We start from the raw sequence: 14,976 nt of genomic DNA on the forward strand, positions 1-14,976 counted from the left end.
GAAAAAGTGGATTCTGAAACCAAATGAGAAAACATGTATATTTATTACAATAATGGCGAGATACTGACTATGATACACGACTACTATAGAATATAATTGAGAACAGTGGAATAACGAGAAACTTGAATGAATATAACAAAAAAATATATACAAGGGTTCATAGTAACGAAAAAATGGTGTATGTTGAAGATCAAAATATATATAGTTATATGGATTTGAATTGTTACCAAGTGATGGTTAACAATAGGTTGTGTCATATGAAATCGGATACAGGGTAAGATCATGAAGTTATGGTAACAAACGAAAAGTGGATTTAGCCATATCTTAGCTAATAATAGATTAAATACAGGCTGAAACAAAGATATAATATAAACACAAACAGTAAAGGATGAAATGAAACAAAAAATAAAAATATCTTGCACTAGATTTGGATTCTGCCATTAGGAAAAAATGTCCTGGTCTACGTTTTAACGCTCTATATGTATTCATCAAATCATAATTTGGGTATATGTTATGGCGTTGAAAAGGTGTGAAAACTTTTTTTTTGAGTTTTGTAAGAAGTATGAACTCGGGGTGACATTGTGTCATAAATATTCGTAGGGGAGCAGGAATTTGGTTGACTTCTACTAATATGGCATTAACGAAACTATGCCCGACATTGTAAGATCGAACGGTCTGGTTCAGACTTGAAATGAATGCAAGGTTATATTCTCTGTCGGTATCATGCTGGACGCGTACAGAGCGACACCAAAAAGTATTGTAGAATTTTTTTTTGAAAGAAACACTATAAAATTACACCACGAAAATGTTAGGTTTTCGATTGATTGATTGATAATATGTTTATTGTATAAGAATGAAAATTCTCGTTACAAACACAATGTCATAAATAAATATTAATATGAACATGGAGTAAAAATGTATGAAATGTAAATAAATAAATTAAAATATAATACAATTACAATATAATACATTACATATAAAATAAAATACAATTTACAACATTTTTCAATAATTTAAATACAAAAGTGACACCAACAAACATTGTAAATCGGTTTTCAAATTCCACTATGAAATTATAACATTCTTCTACCAATACAAAAATCATACAGAGTAGCAACCACAAAACAGGGTTGTAAAAAAGTTTTCCGCATCTTGAAATGTCTGAAAAATTGATGAAATATCACCACAACCATTTCGAGAATGAGAAATTTTTGAAAACTGTTTGTTGATATTGTAGATATTTGAGTAATCAGAAAAGTGAGGATATATGTGGGTGTATTCGTTAGTAGTGTACACCTCAAGGAAGAATTATGAATATTTGAATGAAACAAAACATACTAGTGTTTTTAATTGACTAACATCAACCTTATTATCAATAACAAAAGTGTTAAGAGACATGGTGAGTTTAATCCAAATATTGTTGATTTCAATTAAAATGTTTTATTTTTTTATGCCCATAAGGTACAGAATCAAAATTTTCGAAACATTTTCGTTTGGTAAAGTTGGTTCGGAAGACTTTTGTTACATCTTTGGTGATGACAGAGTGTTGTGGCAACCAAGAATTCCATAAATCAATTCAAAATTTCTTTTTTTTATCACTCTTAATGACTTTCCTAATGGTTTCCCAATGGTTTTTGTTATTCTTTGTTACTTATCGAAGTCACATAAACAACGTTTCGAGTGACAGTTCAATTAGTTTTAGATTTTATTACAGTTTGCTGAAATTGTTTCAATAAAACTATTTGAAATAAGCGTTTTCGGGGGTGTCAGTTGCTGATATATATATATATATATATATATATATATATATATATATATATATATATATATATATATATATATATATATTGTTATAAAAATATATAATTAGAAGAGTATTTATAATTTAATGAAATTGATTCTTGATTGTTATTCTGATAGTTCAAATAATTTGAAAATTTTCTGTGATATCAAAATTCTTAGTGCTCCGGCAGATACCTGTCCTTACCTCTAAATCTTACCTCTATTCTTCAAGGTTGCTCAGCTCAATTGAAGCTCATGCAGCTCTCTTTCTCAAAGTAGAGTTCTTGGAAAGGTGTTATGAATAAAATTTTGTATGTCTGTGTTTTTTTTTGAAAATAAAACTTTGTCTCAAAGTTAAAAAAAATATAATGAATGTAAAATTTTGTAAATGTTTTGTCAAACCAAACTCAAATTACCCTAAAACTGCGCCAAAATACCTTATGCTAAGAAATGTTCCAGTAAATGTTGAATTTGAAACAAAAATATTCTTAGAATTGTGTTCCGTACAGTTAAATTTACGTGTAACGGCAAATTAGTTACTTGAAAACTTAAGATGTCTGTGGTTCGTGCGTGGGAAACGATTCTAAAAATATTTATGCTAAATATCAGTGAATTTTTCAAATTTTCCTAATATTAAATCCAATAATAGTTCTTGTAAATAAAATGATGAAGTTCGTTGATAAATAAAAGTTCAGAAGTTGTGATTTTCACACTGAAAGTTCCTTGTGACTGGAAAACTTTTGATTCGATTTGGAGGTTATGAATTGTTCAAGATTTTCAAAAATGTATTCTTCTTATGGATTGGTAATTATAAATGATATTGTAATGCCTCAAAACTGGTACAGCTTCCCTGGATTGGTTTTCCCCTGATTGGAATTTTGAATTCTTCCAGACACTCTAAAATCTCCAGTAAGTATCCTTTCTCGTTATTATTATTTATACTCTGGCTCCTATTGGTGGTTTTATATTGATAAGAACATGCAAAACGGCCTTTTCTCTTTCTTTTCCCTTTTTATTTCTAACAGCTCTTCAAAAAAATTCGCGTCTCGACAATTCAAAAGCTTCTCTCCTCTTTATTGATTCACCCCTGGCAACCAGACAAAATTTTCCTGCCTGCTACTCTTCATGACAATAATTTTGAAATTTCTTCAATTTTGACACTTTTCACTGTTCACACATATTATATCTACGATTTCTGTTACCCAATTTTCACTAATACTAATAATGATTAATTTTGATTACATTTCATCACATTTTGTTTTGAATTTTTCTAATTTTGAATCCAAAATTCATCATTTTTCAGAAGTTAACACCTCCTTTTCAATTTATCAATCTGATTGGCTACTCTTTAGTTGCATCCAAATCATGTACTGAGTGTTCTTACCATTTTTCAGATAAAATTCCTAATGTCAGTGTTAATTGAATTTTTGTTATTAATTTGTAGTGTAAATCTGTTTCATTGTATGTTATTATGTTGTATTAATGTCTTTACTGTTTTCAGTGTATTTATCCCGATGATTGATGGTTTCTGGTTAGTTGGGCTGTTTGGAAATGATCTGAAATACTCTAATACTGATAAGTCACAACTTTGTCTGATCTGGGCATGAACATTACTCCAAATTATACAGATAAGAATTTGAATAAAGGTAAAGTATCTGGCTTTGTAATAAAATTAAACATCTAAGAAAACTTTGATTTTCACAAACTTTCAACACTGAACTAACAAAATATGTGAACTTTCAACATCAAATTAATAATAATATGAAAAACTTTTAACATCGAACTATCAAAATAAATACAAACTTTTAACTACTAAAATAAATGCAAACTTTTAACATTTAACTAATTAAAATATGAAAATCTTTAACTTTGAAAACAGAATAATCTTATAAAAAACTTATCATAACAATATATATATATATATATATATATATATATATATATATATATAAATGTCCATGCGGTTTCCCTTGTTGATTTGTTTTATTAGTTTTATGTTCTCTGGTGGGGGGAAATTATGTTTGTTTTGTATGGGGTGTGTTGCAAGGTTTGATTTATATACTGTTGGATTTATGTATGCCTTTTTGTGCTCATTGTACCTTTGGATCAGTTTTTTCTTGGTTTGGCCGATATAGAATTTGTTGCAGTCCAAGCATTGTATACTGTATATCCCGTTTTGGTCTTTGTCTTCTTCTTTTTCATAGTTGTTTATTTTTTGTGTTATCTTCGTGTTCGGCTCGTATGTGATATTGATGTTCAGTGGTTTGAAGATGTTTGTTAGTTTTTTGGTTTGGTGTCCTACGTACATAAATGCTGTCCATCGTTGTGTTGTTTTGTCTGTTGGGGTGGCTTGATCCTTGTTCTGTATTTTTTGTTTGATTCTGTTTTCTAGTTTATCTATTGTCTTTTGGGTGTATCCGTTTTCTTTCGCTATTTGGTATATGATTTTCCGTTCTTTGTTTCGGGCTTCATTGCTGAGTGGTATCCTTAACATTCTTTATATGAATGCGTTATAGGCATCCATTTTGTGTGATGGTGGATGGTTTGAACTTGCGGGTATGGTGGAGCTTGTTTGTGTAGGTTTCCTGTATATTGCCATTTGAAATTGTGTTTTATTGTGGTTATGTCCAGGTAGTTAAGTTTTGAGTTGTGTTCTTCCTCAATGCTGGAACATAGTTTTTGATTTATTTCGTTAATTTCTTTTGTTATTACTCAAAACCTAACTACCTGGACATAACCATAGGATATAACCACAATAAAACACAATTTCAAATGGCAATATACAGGAAACCTACACAAACAAGCTCCACCATACCCGCAAGTTCAAACCATCCACCATCACACAAAATGGCTGCCTATAACGCATTCATATATAAAATGTTAAGGATACCACTCAGCAATGAAGCCCGAAACAAAGAACGGAAAATCATATACCAAATAGCGAACGAAAACGGATACACCCAAAAGACAAAAGATGAACAAATTTACCTAAAGTACCTGAAATACCTGAGTTAAGACGCTCTGACCGTATAAAGAGACAGATAACAGAATGACCAGTTCAGTTTGAGGAGTGGCAGATGATGACAGTACTACCAACTGTCGAAAGCTCTCGCAGATAATTAATAGAACATATAAAGCTTCAAATATATATATATATATATATATATATATATATATATATATATATATATATATATATATATATATATGGAACCATCAAATAATGGGGCTAAGCAGCAAATGAAAGAGTACTCTTCAAAGTTTGTCCAAGCTTTCGGAAATTTAATAAATTGTCTCCATCATCAGGGATGCTACAATTTGAGGGTGTAAGTAATATTAATATATAATTATGAATGGTTAGACTTACAACTTTTTGAGGATGTTTCATACGATGGTTATGTAAAATATTGGACAGAACATGATGGATGAACATTGATACAATACATTTATAAAACTGGTAAAAGGATGTCTAATATATATATATATATATATATATATATATATATATATATATATATATATATATATATATATATATATATATATATATAAATATATATATATATATATATATATATATATATATATATATAAATATATATATATATATATATATATATATATATATATATATATATATACAGAGATATAAATATTAACGAGTATGTATGATATAAATCAAAAGGTCAATAGCCAGAAACACGTGTCCGCGGTTTGCCCCTATTTTTGAGTGTTCTGTCCACGTATTTTCCCCTTTTGATATATATATATATATATATATATATATATATATATATATATATATGTGATAGTTGGTATTGATATTGATACTGTGAAACTTTGTTCTACTTTTGTTTTCCGTTTTTTTCTGCAAATATTATAATGTAGTTTCCTGTTAGATGATTTTCATTTTTTCGATAATTTGTGTTTTCTTAGTGCATTTAATCTTAAAACTAATTATTTCAAAACTTAATCTAGACGTTCAAAATGTTTTTTGTTATTGATTACTCATTATTTGAAAAAAATTGTGAATTTTCCTTTTTAAATCTTCATAGAAATTACTCATATCATTTCATTTGTTACAGAACTCATTGGCCAGTCATTGCAACTCAGCCCCGAAGAAAATAATCATCTATTTCAACATAATGTAAGTACAATTTTCAAGTTTGTTTCCAGTTTTTCTTCAAATATTATAATGTAGTTTCCTGTTAGATGGATAATTTACATGTTTTTTTCAATAATTCCTGTTTTTGTAGTACATTTAATCTTGAAACTCGTTATTTCAAAACTTATTCTAGACGTTCAAAATGTTTTTTTTTGTTATTGAGCCTTCATTACTAAAAAATATGTATGAATTTATGTTTTTGAATCTTCATAGAAATTACTCATATTAGTTCATTTGTTACAGAACTCACTGACCTCACTCACTCCCGAAAAAAATAATCCTATATTCAAAATAATGTAAGTACAATTTTTTAAGTTTGTTTCCAGTTTTTCTTCAAATATTATAAGTAATGTAGTTTCCTGTTAGATGGGTAATTTACATTTTTTTCGATAATTTCTGTTTTCGTAGTACCTACATTTAATCTTAAAACTAGTTATTTCGAAACTTAATCTAGCTGTTCAAACTATTTTTCCTTTATTGATCATTCATTACTTGAGGACGTTCTATGGGGTCGAGTGACCCCGTTGAATTATTCCCTCGTAATATTTATAAGTAATGATAATTCGAATGCGAAATGAACGTTGGGTCAAAACTTTCTTCCCATATGATTGGAAATGATGGCATAAAAACAGTTTTTGTGGAAATTATTCAACTTCATTGTTTAGTACTGTATATAACGGTAAATGTAACGGCACTAGCCGAAACAGCATGAAAACGCTATTTGGCGTCGCGAATTACGGCCACCTTCCAAAAGATTCCATCCGCCGTCTTTCCACTATATTCCAAGAAATTCGACTTTGTTTTATTTTTTGTTCGATGCGTTCTAGCACCAGCAGCGGCGTGTATATATAGTATTCGACCAGGGAAAGTGAGCTAGTCTGAACTTGGTGTAGTAGATATAAATTGTACAGTTTGTAACTAAATGTGTAGAATATAAATTCGAAATATTTCGCGGCAATATATATATTTTACCTAAGGCTAACAACTTCATGATTATTTTAATATTTGTGGTGTACTGAAGGTATACACAGAAAATGTCAGATTATTTCCTCGATGCCTTCTAGAGACATGTTCAAATATAGTTATCTACGGTTTGAAGAAATTCCAAAAAGTTGTTTGCGATTTCCGAAAATGAACATTATTTTGTGATACTGAATTTTCATTAAAATTATAATTATTCACGCGCTAGAAGTCACTCATCATTCATCCAACTGAGAAGATGTTTTCACCAAAAACTTGTTAAATTCTCAATAAACATTCCTGATCAGTTATGTATATAAAAAGTAAATTCAATTTTCACACAAGTCGCGTCAGGTCAGAACATATGCACGCCATTAGTGCCTGATCGAGATCGGAGAGCTGATAAGCAGTGCCTTATTGAGAACCGTTGATGTATAATTCGGATACAATTATGGTGTATTTTGGTGTATTGAAATTGGGGGAAAAATAAAACGTCGAATCCTACAATATTCTATTCAATCTGATGTTCATTCTGACGAAGTGGATAAACTGCTTTCACGAAAATTGATTATTATATGTTCAATTCTAGCCTGTGCTTCCATAATGTGATCCAACTTTCATTTTTTTCTACTTTGTTGGTAAATGATAAAAAATTATTTCACAATTCTAAAGTAACCGTAACTTAGACTTTTCCAAACATATTTTTCATATAAAAAATTTGGTCGTATTTTTTTGCGGCCCATAAAAGTTTTATAAGGTTATAAATTCGCAATAGTATGGAAGCATTCTCAAAACCTTTTTTTTTTTACTTCCAGTCATGTCGTTGACTAGGTATGTACTTATTGTATTTGTCTTTATGTTGTCGAACTATCTTATATTCAGCTTTCAACAGGTAATCATCAAAATTGATATTCTTCTTTGCATGTAATAATGAAGATCGGACTTTCTAGTAGCGGTGATAGAAAGTTTTCCTAATTTTCGTGAGTGGTGTGACCATTGTCTAAAAGAATTACGGAATTTTCTCTAGTTTAGGTCCAACTTTTTCTCCGTTTCAAATGCCCATTTATTTTTACTTTTCTTGTAACTTTTATGTGAAGCAGCCTATCACTGATAAAACTTACACCACATTAACTCATAAACAACAAACTTGAATTGGACTCGATAGAGTCAGTCAAAAGATGAAAAATGTATATTGACAACAGTTTTTGTAACTTCAACAAGTCATAACACTCGAGTAAACGATTGATAAATGGAAAGAAATCTATAGGAACAATCCATTCAGTCAACTTTCAAAATATACATCGGCCTATCCATTATCACAATGTCAAGTTCGTACCTGTTTCAACTGTACGCATGGCTCCCTGATCTAACCCGCCTGACAATAGAGGCCCGATTATCCCCAATCACAAACGAACGCGCAGCGCGCAATCATAACGTGTCCATTATTGTGGTTGTTGACTCATCTACATTTTATAAATCTATGATTTTAATAAATTTGCTATTGGAATCACATAACTCATAATTAATATATTTTACGACTAGAATGAGCACGGAGAACAGCAAAGGGGTCAAATTTAATTGCAGACAGTGCAAAATAATAGCTGTTAGGAAAAGTATGTCCTTTCTTCACTGGCAGCACGAAAGCCTGAGCCTTGAGCCTGCATCGACATGAGTACGTGATCACGGATCCGTTGTAACCACGTGACTACTACCAACTGATCAAAGTGCTTTACAGTGTGACCATATATTTTTTGACAAATCTACTAGGCCAATGAAGAAAATTTACCAAAATCTACTAAACCGACTGCAGAAATCTACTTTATCGATTTCACCATAACAAATTAGTTTAAAAACCTTACCTAGATGTCGTTAGTTCCGAAATTAAAACATCATGGAGTATCAATAGTCGCTACATCTGTTGTTTTTTATGTTATATTAAAAAAAACAATATTTCTTCTTCTCTTCATGTATTGGCCTCAGCTACCAAGACTATCCGGCCAGTGGTAATTTGATACTTTAGAGCCGAACGTGGCCACAATAAAGTGAGCCTGGGACGGTCCCATCCACTTTCGGTTGGGGAATATGGCTAAAAAGTGAGAAAATCCCGGTAAGATACATTGTGTAGGAGTCATTCAATGGTCCATGCACTTAAAACGGTGGGTCACAGGCGAAGCACAAAAAACTAAAGGACTGTTCACCGCACAGAAGCACCAAACACAAAAGGTTTGTTCTGGTTCTAACATCCCAAAACATTTGGAAACTGTGCAAGACATGGTGCGTACAAACAAAAAATATCAAACAGTCCGAAATAGTCTCGGACACTTGTTTAAACCAGAACACTTTTGAGGAGACCACTGTGCCACCTATCGTATATATGAAGAGATGAAGACGAGAAAATACTATTAATCATGTCCATTTTGTTATGTAGCGTATCCCTATAGTCAGTTCAAATGTCATCTACCCTCAATCATCAATTATTCAAATCAAATAAATAAAAAAACATCCTAGCAAATAGCCCAAACAAATTTCCACATGAATGCGCATGAGCAACGGGAACAGTTCTCAACAGTTCAGCCTCGAGAGCAAGAACGATTCGGGACGGTTCAAAACAGTTTAAGATCATTTCGCAGTCAAAACCAGAACAGAGGATTCATCAGTCCGAAATTATCCTCAATAAACCAGAACGCTCTATATCAACTGCGCATGATCCTGACGTCCTAGAACCTGAATTTCGCAGAACCAGAACAAACCTAAAGTAATTACAGCTTTAAATGGGAAGAGGAAAGGAAGGAATGTATTGCCTCAACATTATGATAGTTCAAAAGATCGAATAGCAGGTCATTAAGAGATATCGAACCAGGTCGATTATGGGTAGTCTGAAGAGAATTATGAAGTCTGAGGATATTGTCTTGATTGTGTGGGCATGAAAAGAAGATATGCCACAGGTCCTGTCGTTCCCCGCACTCGCATCTGTCATGAGGTTTCACCCGAATTTTATGTAAATGTGCCATGGATAGGCAATGGTTGCTCCGCATTCTTGTGATAGTAGTGATGATATTTCGAGAACATGCAACATTGCCTCATATGCAACAATGGCTAGGTATCCACACTAAAGCAATATTAAAATCTTGATCATGGGCTCGAAGCATAAGGCGTTTAGTCTGGAGTGATAACAGGTTCATCTTGGCCGAAATGTCTTGGCGTGATATTTTGGACAGTGCACTCTTGGAGTCACTAAATATCACGGCGGTGGTTCTGTCCTAGGATAATCTTCAGTGCTTCCTTGATAGCCCAAAGTTCGGCAGAGCAAATTGAGAAAGTATAGGGAAGTCGGTCGCTGACTTCGATTGTGTTCGGTGAATAGATTCCAAATTCAACGTTGCCAAATGGGTCTCTAGAGCCGTCTGTGTAGACATGGGTAAAATTTGGAAACATCTGGTCGGCTAAACGAACGAAATCCGTCTTATTGTTTAGTATGTTTAGATAACTTGAGTTCATGGAAGGGAATTTGAAATGTAAGGATATCCAAGGTGACTGTATAGCAGGGAAGGGTGGGGAGAAGGAGAATGCCGTCTATCTTTGGTAAAAAGGTGTGATATGCTTCAAGGATGGGAGGGAGGTTACTCCTCGTCCAATATTGAAGGTAGGTATCATGAAGTTCTATAACGAGGTGGATGATAGGGTTGCGATACGAGAGGAGTTTAGACACCCATTTGAGAGCCAACCATCGTCGTCTGATCCACAAGGGGGTTTCCCCTCCCTCCGACAGGATTATATTTATAGGGGTGGACCTCATGAAGCCCAGCACAACCCGTAATGCCTGATATTGTATCTTGTCAAGTTGTTTCGACACGTGTTGAGAACAGCGTCCGAGTAGAATACCCCCGTTATCTAAGTGAGGCCGCACAAGAGCACGGTATAGCTGAAGAAGTGTAGATGGAGCAGCACCCCACCAGGTCCTACAAAGAGACCGCAATAGGTTGATGCCTTGTTGGGCTTTCCTACTAATCATCTGAACATGCGGTTTCCACGATAATCGATCCTTAAAAATGACACCTAAGTATTTAATTTGAGAGCACCATGGAATTGGTGTATGATTTATATACACCGACCGCCGGCACAAGATAGACCTGCGCCTGTCCCGAAAAGTAATGGCGTGACATTTAGTCGCAGACAAGTGAAGGCCATTTGTTTGGAGAAACTTGGCAATGTTCGCAATAGAATTGTTGAGTTTATCGATAATACTATTAATATTCTGTCCGTTGCCGACCAGGGCAAAATCGTCAGCATATCCTAGAAGCATTATGCCATCCTCCACGAGGTGCTTCAAAGGATCGCAGTTTATATTGAAGAGCAAAGGGCTGCAGCAAAGGGCTGCAGTTCCTGGAGTGGAACCACAGACAATCGATAACTATCGATGTCGGATTGAGATATCGAGCAAGACGAAGTCGATTCGATGGATAAGTTTCACCATAGTCACTCGACAAACTATTTCCGATAACACGTCGGCTTTCTTCGTATCATCGACAGAGAGCTGAAAACATCGAACAAAATCTTATGCATTCTTCTTCTTTTCTATATATATTAAACAAATAATATAAGGTATAACCTCAATAAAAATAATTTCTAGCTAGTGCTCTTTTAATATTGTGAATGTTAAGAAAGGAATTAGTGAATTAAAATGTTACCGGTTAATACAGTGTGACCCATTTAAGATGGAAGCACCCTTATAAAACTTACTTTTTTTAACCGATTGGAATGATTTTTTTTTGTTAGGTAGATATTCAAAAAGTCTATTAGGACACCAAATATCATGAATAAATCTCAATTTCCAGGGCCAACTAATCTTATTTTTCAAGGTCAAAAATCTATAAAAATTACTAGCGATTTTTTTAGAAAAACTCTGACTACACCACTGGATTTGGACATTTTCAAATGGGTGACATGTAAATTACGTTGAAATGCGTCAATCAATAAAAAAGTTATAAAGGAATGAAATTTGAAAAATATGCCGTTTAATCAACCCACCAATTCATGTTCAGGAATTTTATGAAAATTCTGTATACTCCACTGGATTCAGGATGTCTTGAAATATTACTGATCACAGTTTCATCGAAATCTGTTCGGTAATAAAAAAGTTATAAAGGAATAAAATTTGAAAAATATGTTGTTCAATGGAATTTTAGCAACGTTCTTACTACACCACTGGATTAGGGGCAATATTCAACAAAATATTATTTATTCAAATAAAATTCATGAAACGTTTATGGGAGAATCAATTTCCTTTCATAATGTATGTCGAACCATATCAATCAATCAGTTTATCACAACAAATTTTAGTGTCAATAATTTCAAATGAATCTACAAAAAACTAACTGTAAGTACATTTTTCTAATTGCTACAAACTAGCGGAAAACAATCTTTTATTCACAATCAATGTAAAAATAGAAACCAAGAAGATACCGAATTGAAAAATAAATGAGTGCAATTCATATTCTGGTGGCCTCCACCAAACTTCCATCCAATTCAATGCATTTATCATATCGCTTACGAATATTTTTTAAAGTATTCCTCAATTGTTGTGGAGTAATTGCATCGCAAGCTTGCTGAATTCTGGTGCACAGTTCCACTCGATTCCTTGGTCGTGATTTGTAAACTTTTTGTGTAACATAACCCCAAAGGAAAAAATCGAGTGAAGTAAGGTCAGGCGATCTTGGTGGCCATCCAATTAATGTACTCCCCCTTCCTATCCAACGATTAGGGTAATTTTGATTCAGCCAACTCTTCACAATTCCCGCATTATGTATGGAACAACCATCTAACTGAAAATATAAATTTCTTGTTTCTGCAAGGGGAAGTTCATCTATTGCGTCCGAAAATTCATTCCTTAAAAATTGTAGGAAAATTGCGCCATTCATGTTGCCGTCGAAAAAGAATGGTCCAATTATCCTTTCATTCAGTATTCCACACCAAACGTTCACTTTTTCTGAATACTGCCTTTTACAGTTTATCACCCAGTTAGGATTTTCAGTGGCCCAATAGCGAATATTTTGTGATGAAACCACTCCATTTGTTGTGAAACTAGCTTCATCACTAAATAAAATTTTCTTTAAAAATTGCCTGTCATTAAGATACTCGCCCTGGGCCCATAAGCAGAATTCCAATCGTTTTTCTTGATCACCTAGTTCCAGAGTAGGGTAGACTGGGTACGGTTGAAACAGTTTCACTTATAACGTCCATAGTTCTGCTTTTTATAACCCGAGCGATGAAGAAGATATGTTAAATAAAAGAGCATGTTTCTGTCTACTAATAGGCAATATGTTTTTAGTCCCAGGTGTGTTATTTTTAAAAGTAGATCAAATTAAAAAATAAATCGGATTTGTTGCAACCGTCCCCATACCAGGGGCGGTTGAAACAGTGAATGGGGTCAGTTGAAACACATGCGAATAATACAAAATATAATATTACAACACGTTTTATTAATTGTTTATTTTAAATCTAAGTATAATTAAGTAACTCTTTGACATTAGTAATCAGTCTTCAATATTTATATACTTGAAACGATATTTTTAATCAGCCTTTAATGTTTTAAAGCACACTATTTAAAATATAGGTATATTATCAACCATCAAAAAACTAAGTCACTACAAATTACTTAACATTGATATAAAATTTACGTAAATTAAACCAAAATCAACTGTTTGTTTTTTAAACATAGCAAACTAAACAATAATATTTAAAAAAAAGTTTGAAAGAAAACAATTTTTGGCTTTCATTAGTCCAATTAGGATAAGCCAAATTTGAAGATCAATCAGAGTCGCAATTCTGACAAATATAGCTAAGACCACTTTCTGTGCATTCTTCGTGAGCCCACAGTTTACAACTGATGCATTGGATCCACTGTTCTCCGGGTCTGCTCTTTGAATATGAAGACATACAGACAAGACAGAAGTACTCCTCATCTTCTGATGATACCTCCTCTTGTATATTTTTCTGTTTACCTTTTATGGTGTTTCTTTTATTTTTTCCTCCATCAAGTTGCGTCTTTTTTCCTCTATTCAATTGCTTCTTTCTTCCTCCATCCAATTGCTTCTTCACTTGTTTAGCTCTTGTTCGTTTCAATCTTATTTCATGCTCTTTTCTTATCTCTTCTTTCTCTGGAGTATCAGTGTAAATAGTAGACTTCCTGATTTTGCGCCCTTTATTATTATTTTTCTTTGGAGCAGCTTTCGGAAATGGTCGTATTGTTTCCGGTGAAAATACAGCGGGAATAATAGAAGAAATTGTTTGAGCACTTGTACTGGGTTTCGGAGAAGTTTCCTGAATATTAATGCTGCTGTGGTGTCTGGGTGGTGTAGTTACAGTTTCCTGATTTTCAATTATAGGGACTAATGAACTATTGATAGCTCCTGGTTGAGCGACCATATCTGCGGGTTGTTTGTAATTTAATAGAGAAGGTGATAATGGCGGAGTTTCGTCTTCAGGTGGATTTGTAACTGATACAGGAACTATTGCTACCTCTGCTGCATTTTCTTGGTTTGGCACATCCGTTACAAATACAGGCTCTACAGGTAGGGTAGTATTTGGTACAGGAACAACAGCTCGTTCTGTAGTATTTTCGGGATTTGGTCTATCCGTAACAAATGCAGGAGCGAAATCAAGCTCAGTGAACAGATTCCGATTATACGGATAAGTTCCTGTTTTGCGAAAGCCGGCTTGAATATTTGAAGCCGTAAGAGCAACTGGCATAGCAGACGCTACAATCCCTGGTATATCGTAAATGGACATTGTCCTTCCTGGATGGTTTCGCATCCATGCATCGCAGGCTGAATTGACAGCTTTCTTCAAAGGGCCATATGCCGATCGATCAAGTGGCTGGAGTCTGTGCGAGCAGTGGGGTGGAAAAGATAGTAAGATAATGCCATTGTTCTTGCAAAAGTCTAGTGCGTTAATGTGGACGTGTGAAGAGTGATTGTCGAGCAGAAGTAACACCTTATGAGACAGAGATACATTTGTATGTTTTTTAAAGTGTTCCAGAAAATGCATAAATGTTTCATCTTGCATCCAGC

General features: G+C 33.4%; 2 protein-coding genes across 7 annotated transcripts in view; one reads left to right on the forward strand and one right to left on the reverse strand.

Annotated features, from left to right (window-relative positions):
- LOC111512968 (uncharacterized) overlaps positions 1–14,976 on the forward strand; it is a 207,321-nt gene that overhangs the window by 137,015 nt on the left and 55,330 nt on the right. For 4 of the 6 annotated variants that reach the window (XR_012467694.1, XR_012467693.1, XR_012467692.1 and 1 more), the window contains exons 3-4: positions 5,868–5,929; positions 6,191–6,243. The exons of 1 other annotated variant lie outside the window; for it this stretch is intronic. Coding sequence is in view for 1 of the 5 variants with exons in the window: in XM_074183928.1 (XP_074040029.1) it covers positions 3,386–3,428; positions 5,868–5,929; positions 6,191–6,243 (158 nt within the window). In the remaining 4 variants the exon portion in view is untranslated. Of the gene's footprint in view, positions 1–2,611; positions 2,692–3,283; positions 3,429–5,867; positions 5,930–6,190; positions 6,244–14,976 lie in introns of those variants that run through there. One more of the 6 variants, XM_074183928.1, reaches the window with a different exon arrangement.
- The window catches only part of LOC111515592 (uncharacterized), a 46,802-nt gene that overhangs the window by 13,998 nt on the left and 17,828 nt on the right, over positions 1–14,976 (reverse strand). The window lies entirely within an intron of this gene.

Source organism: Leptinotarsa decemlineata, unplaced genomic scaffold (genome assembly GCF_025532065.1).
Source record: "Leptinotarsa decemlineata unplaced genomic scaffold, Ldec_3_MD MMD2_tig00026347_RagTag_RagTag, whole genome shotgun sequence".
NCBI classification, from domain to species: domain Eukaryota; kingdom Metazoa; phylum Arthropoda; class Insecta; order Coleoptera; family Chrysomelidae; genus Leptinotarsa; species Leptinotarsa decemlineata.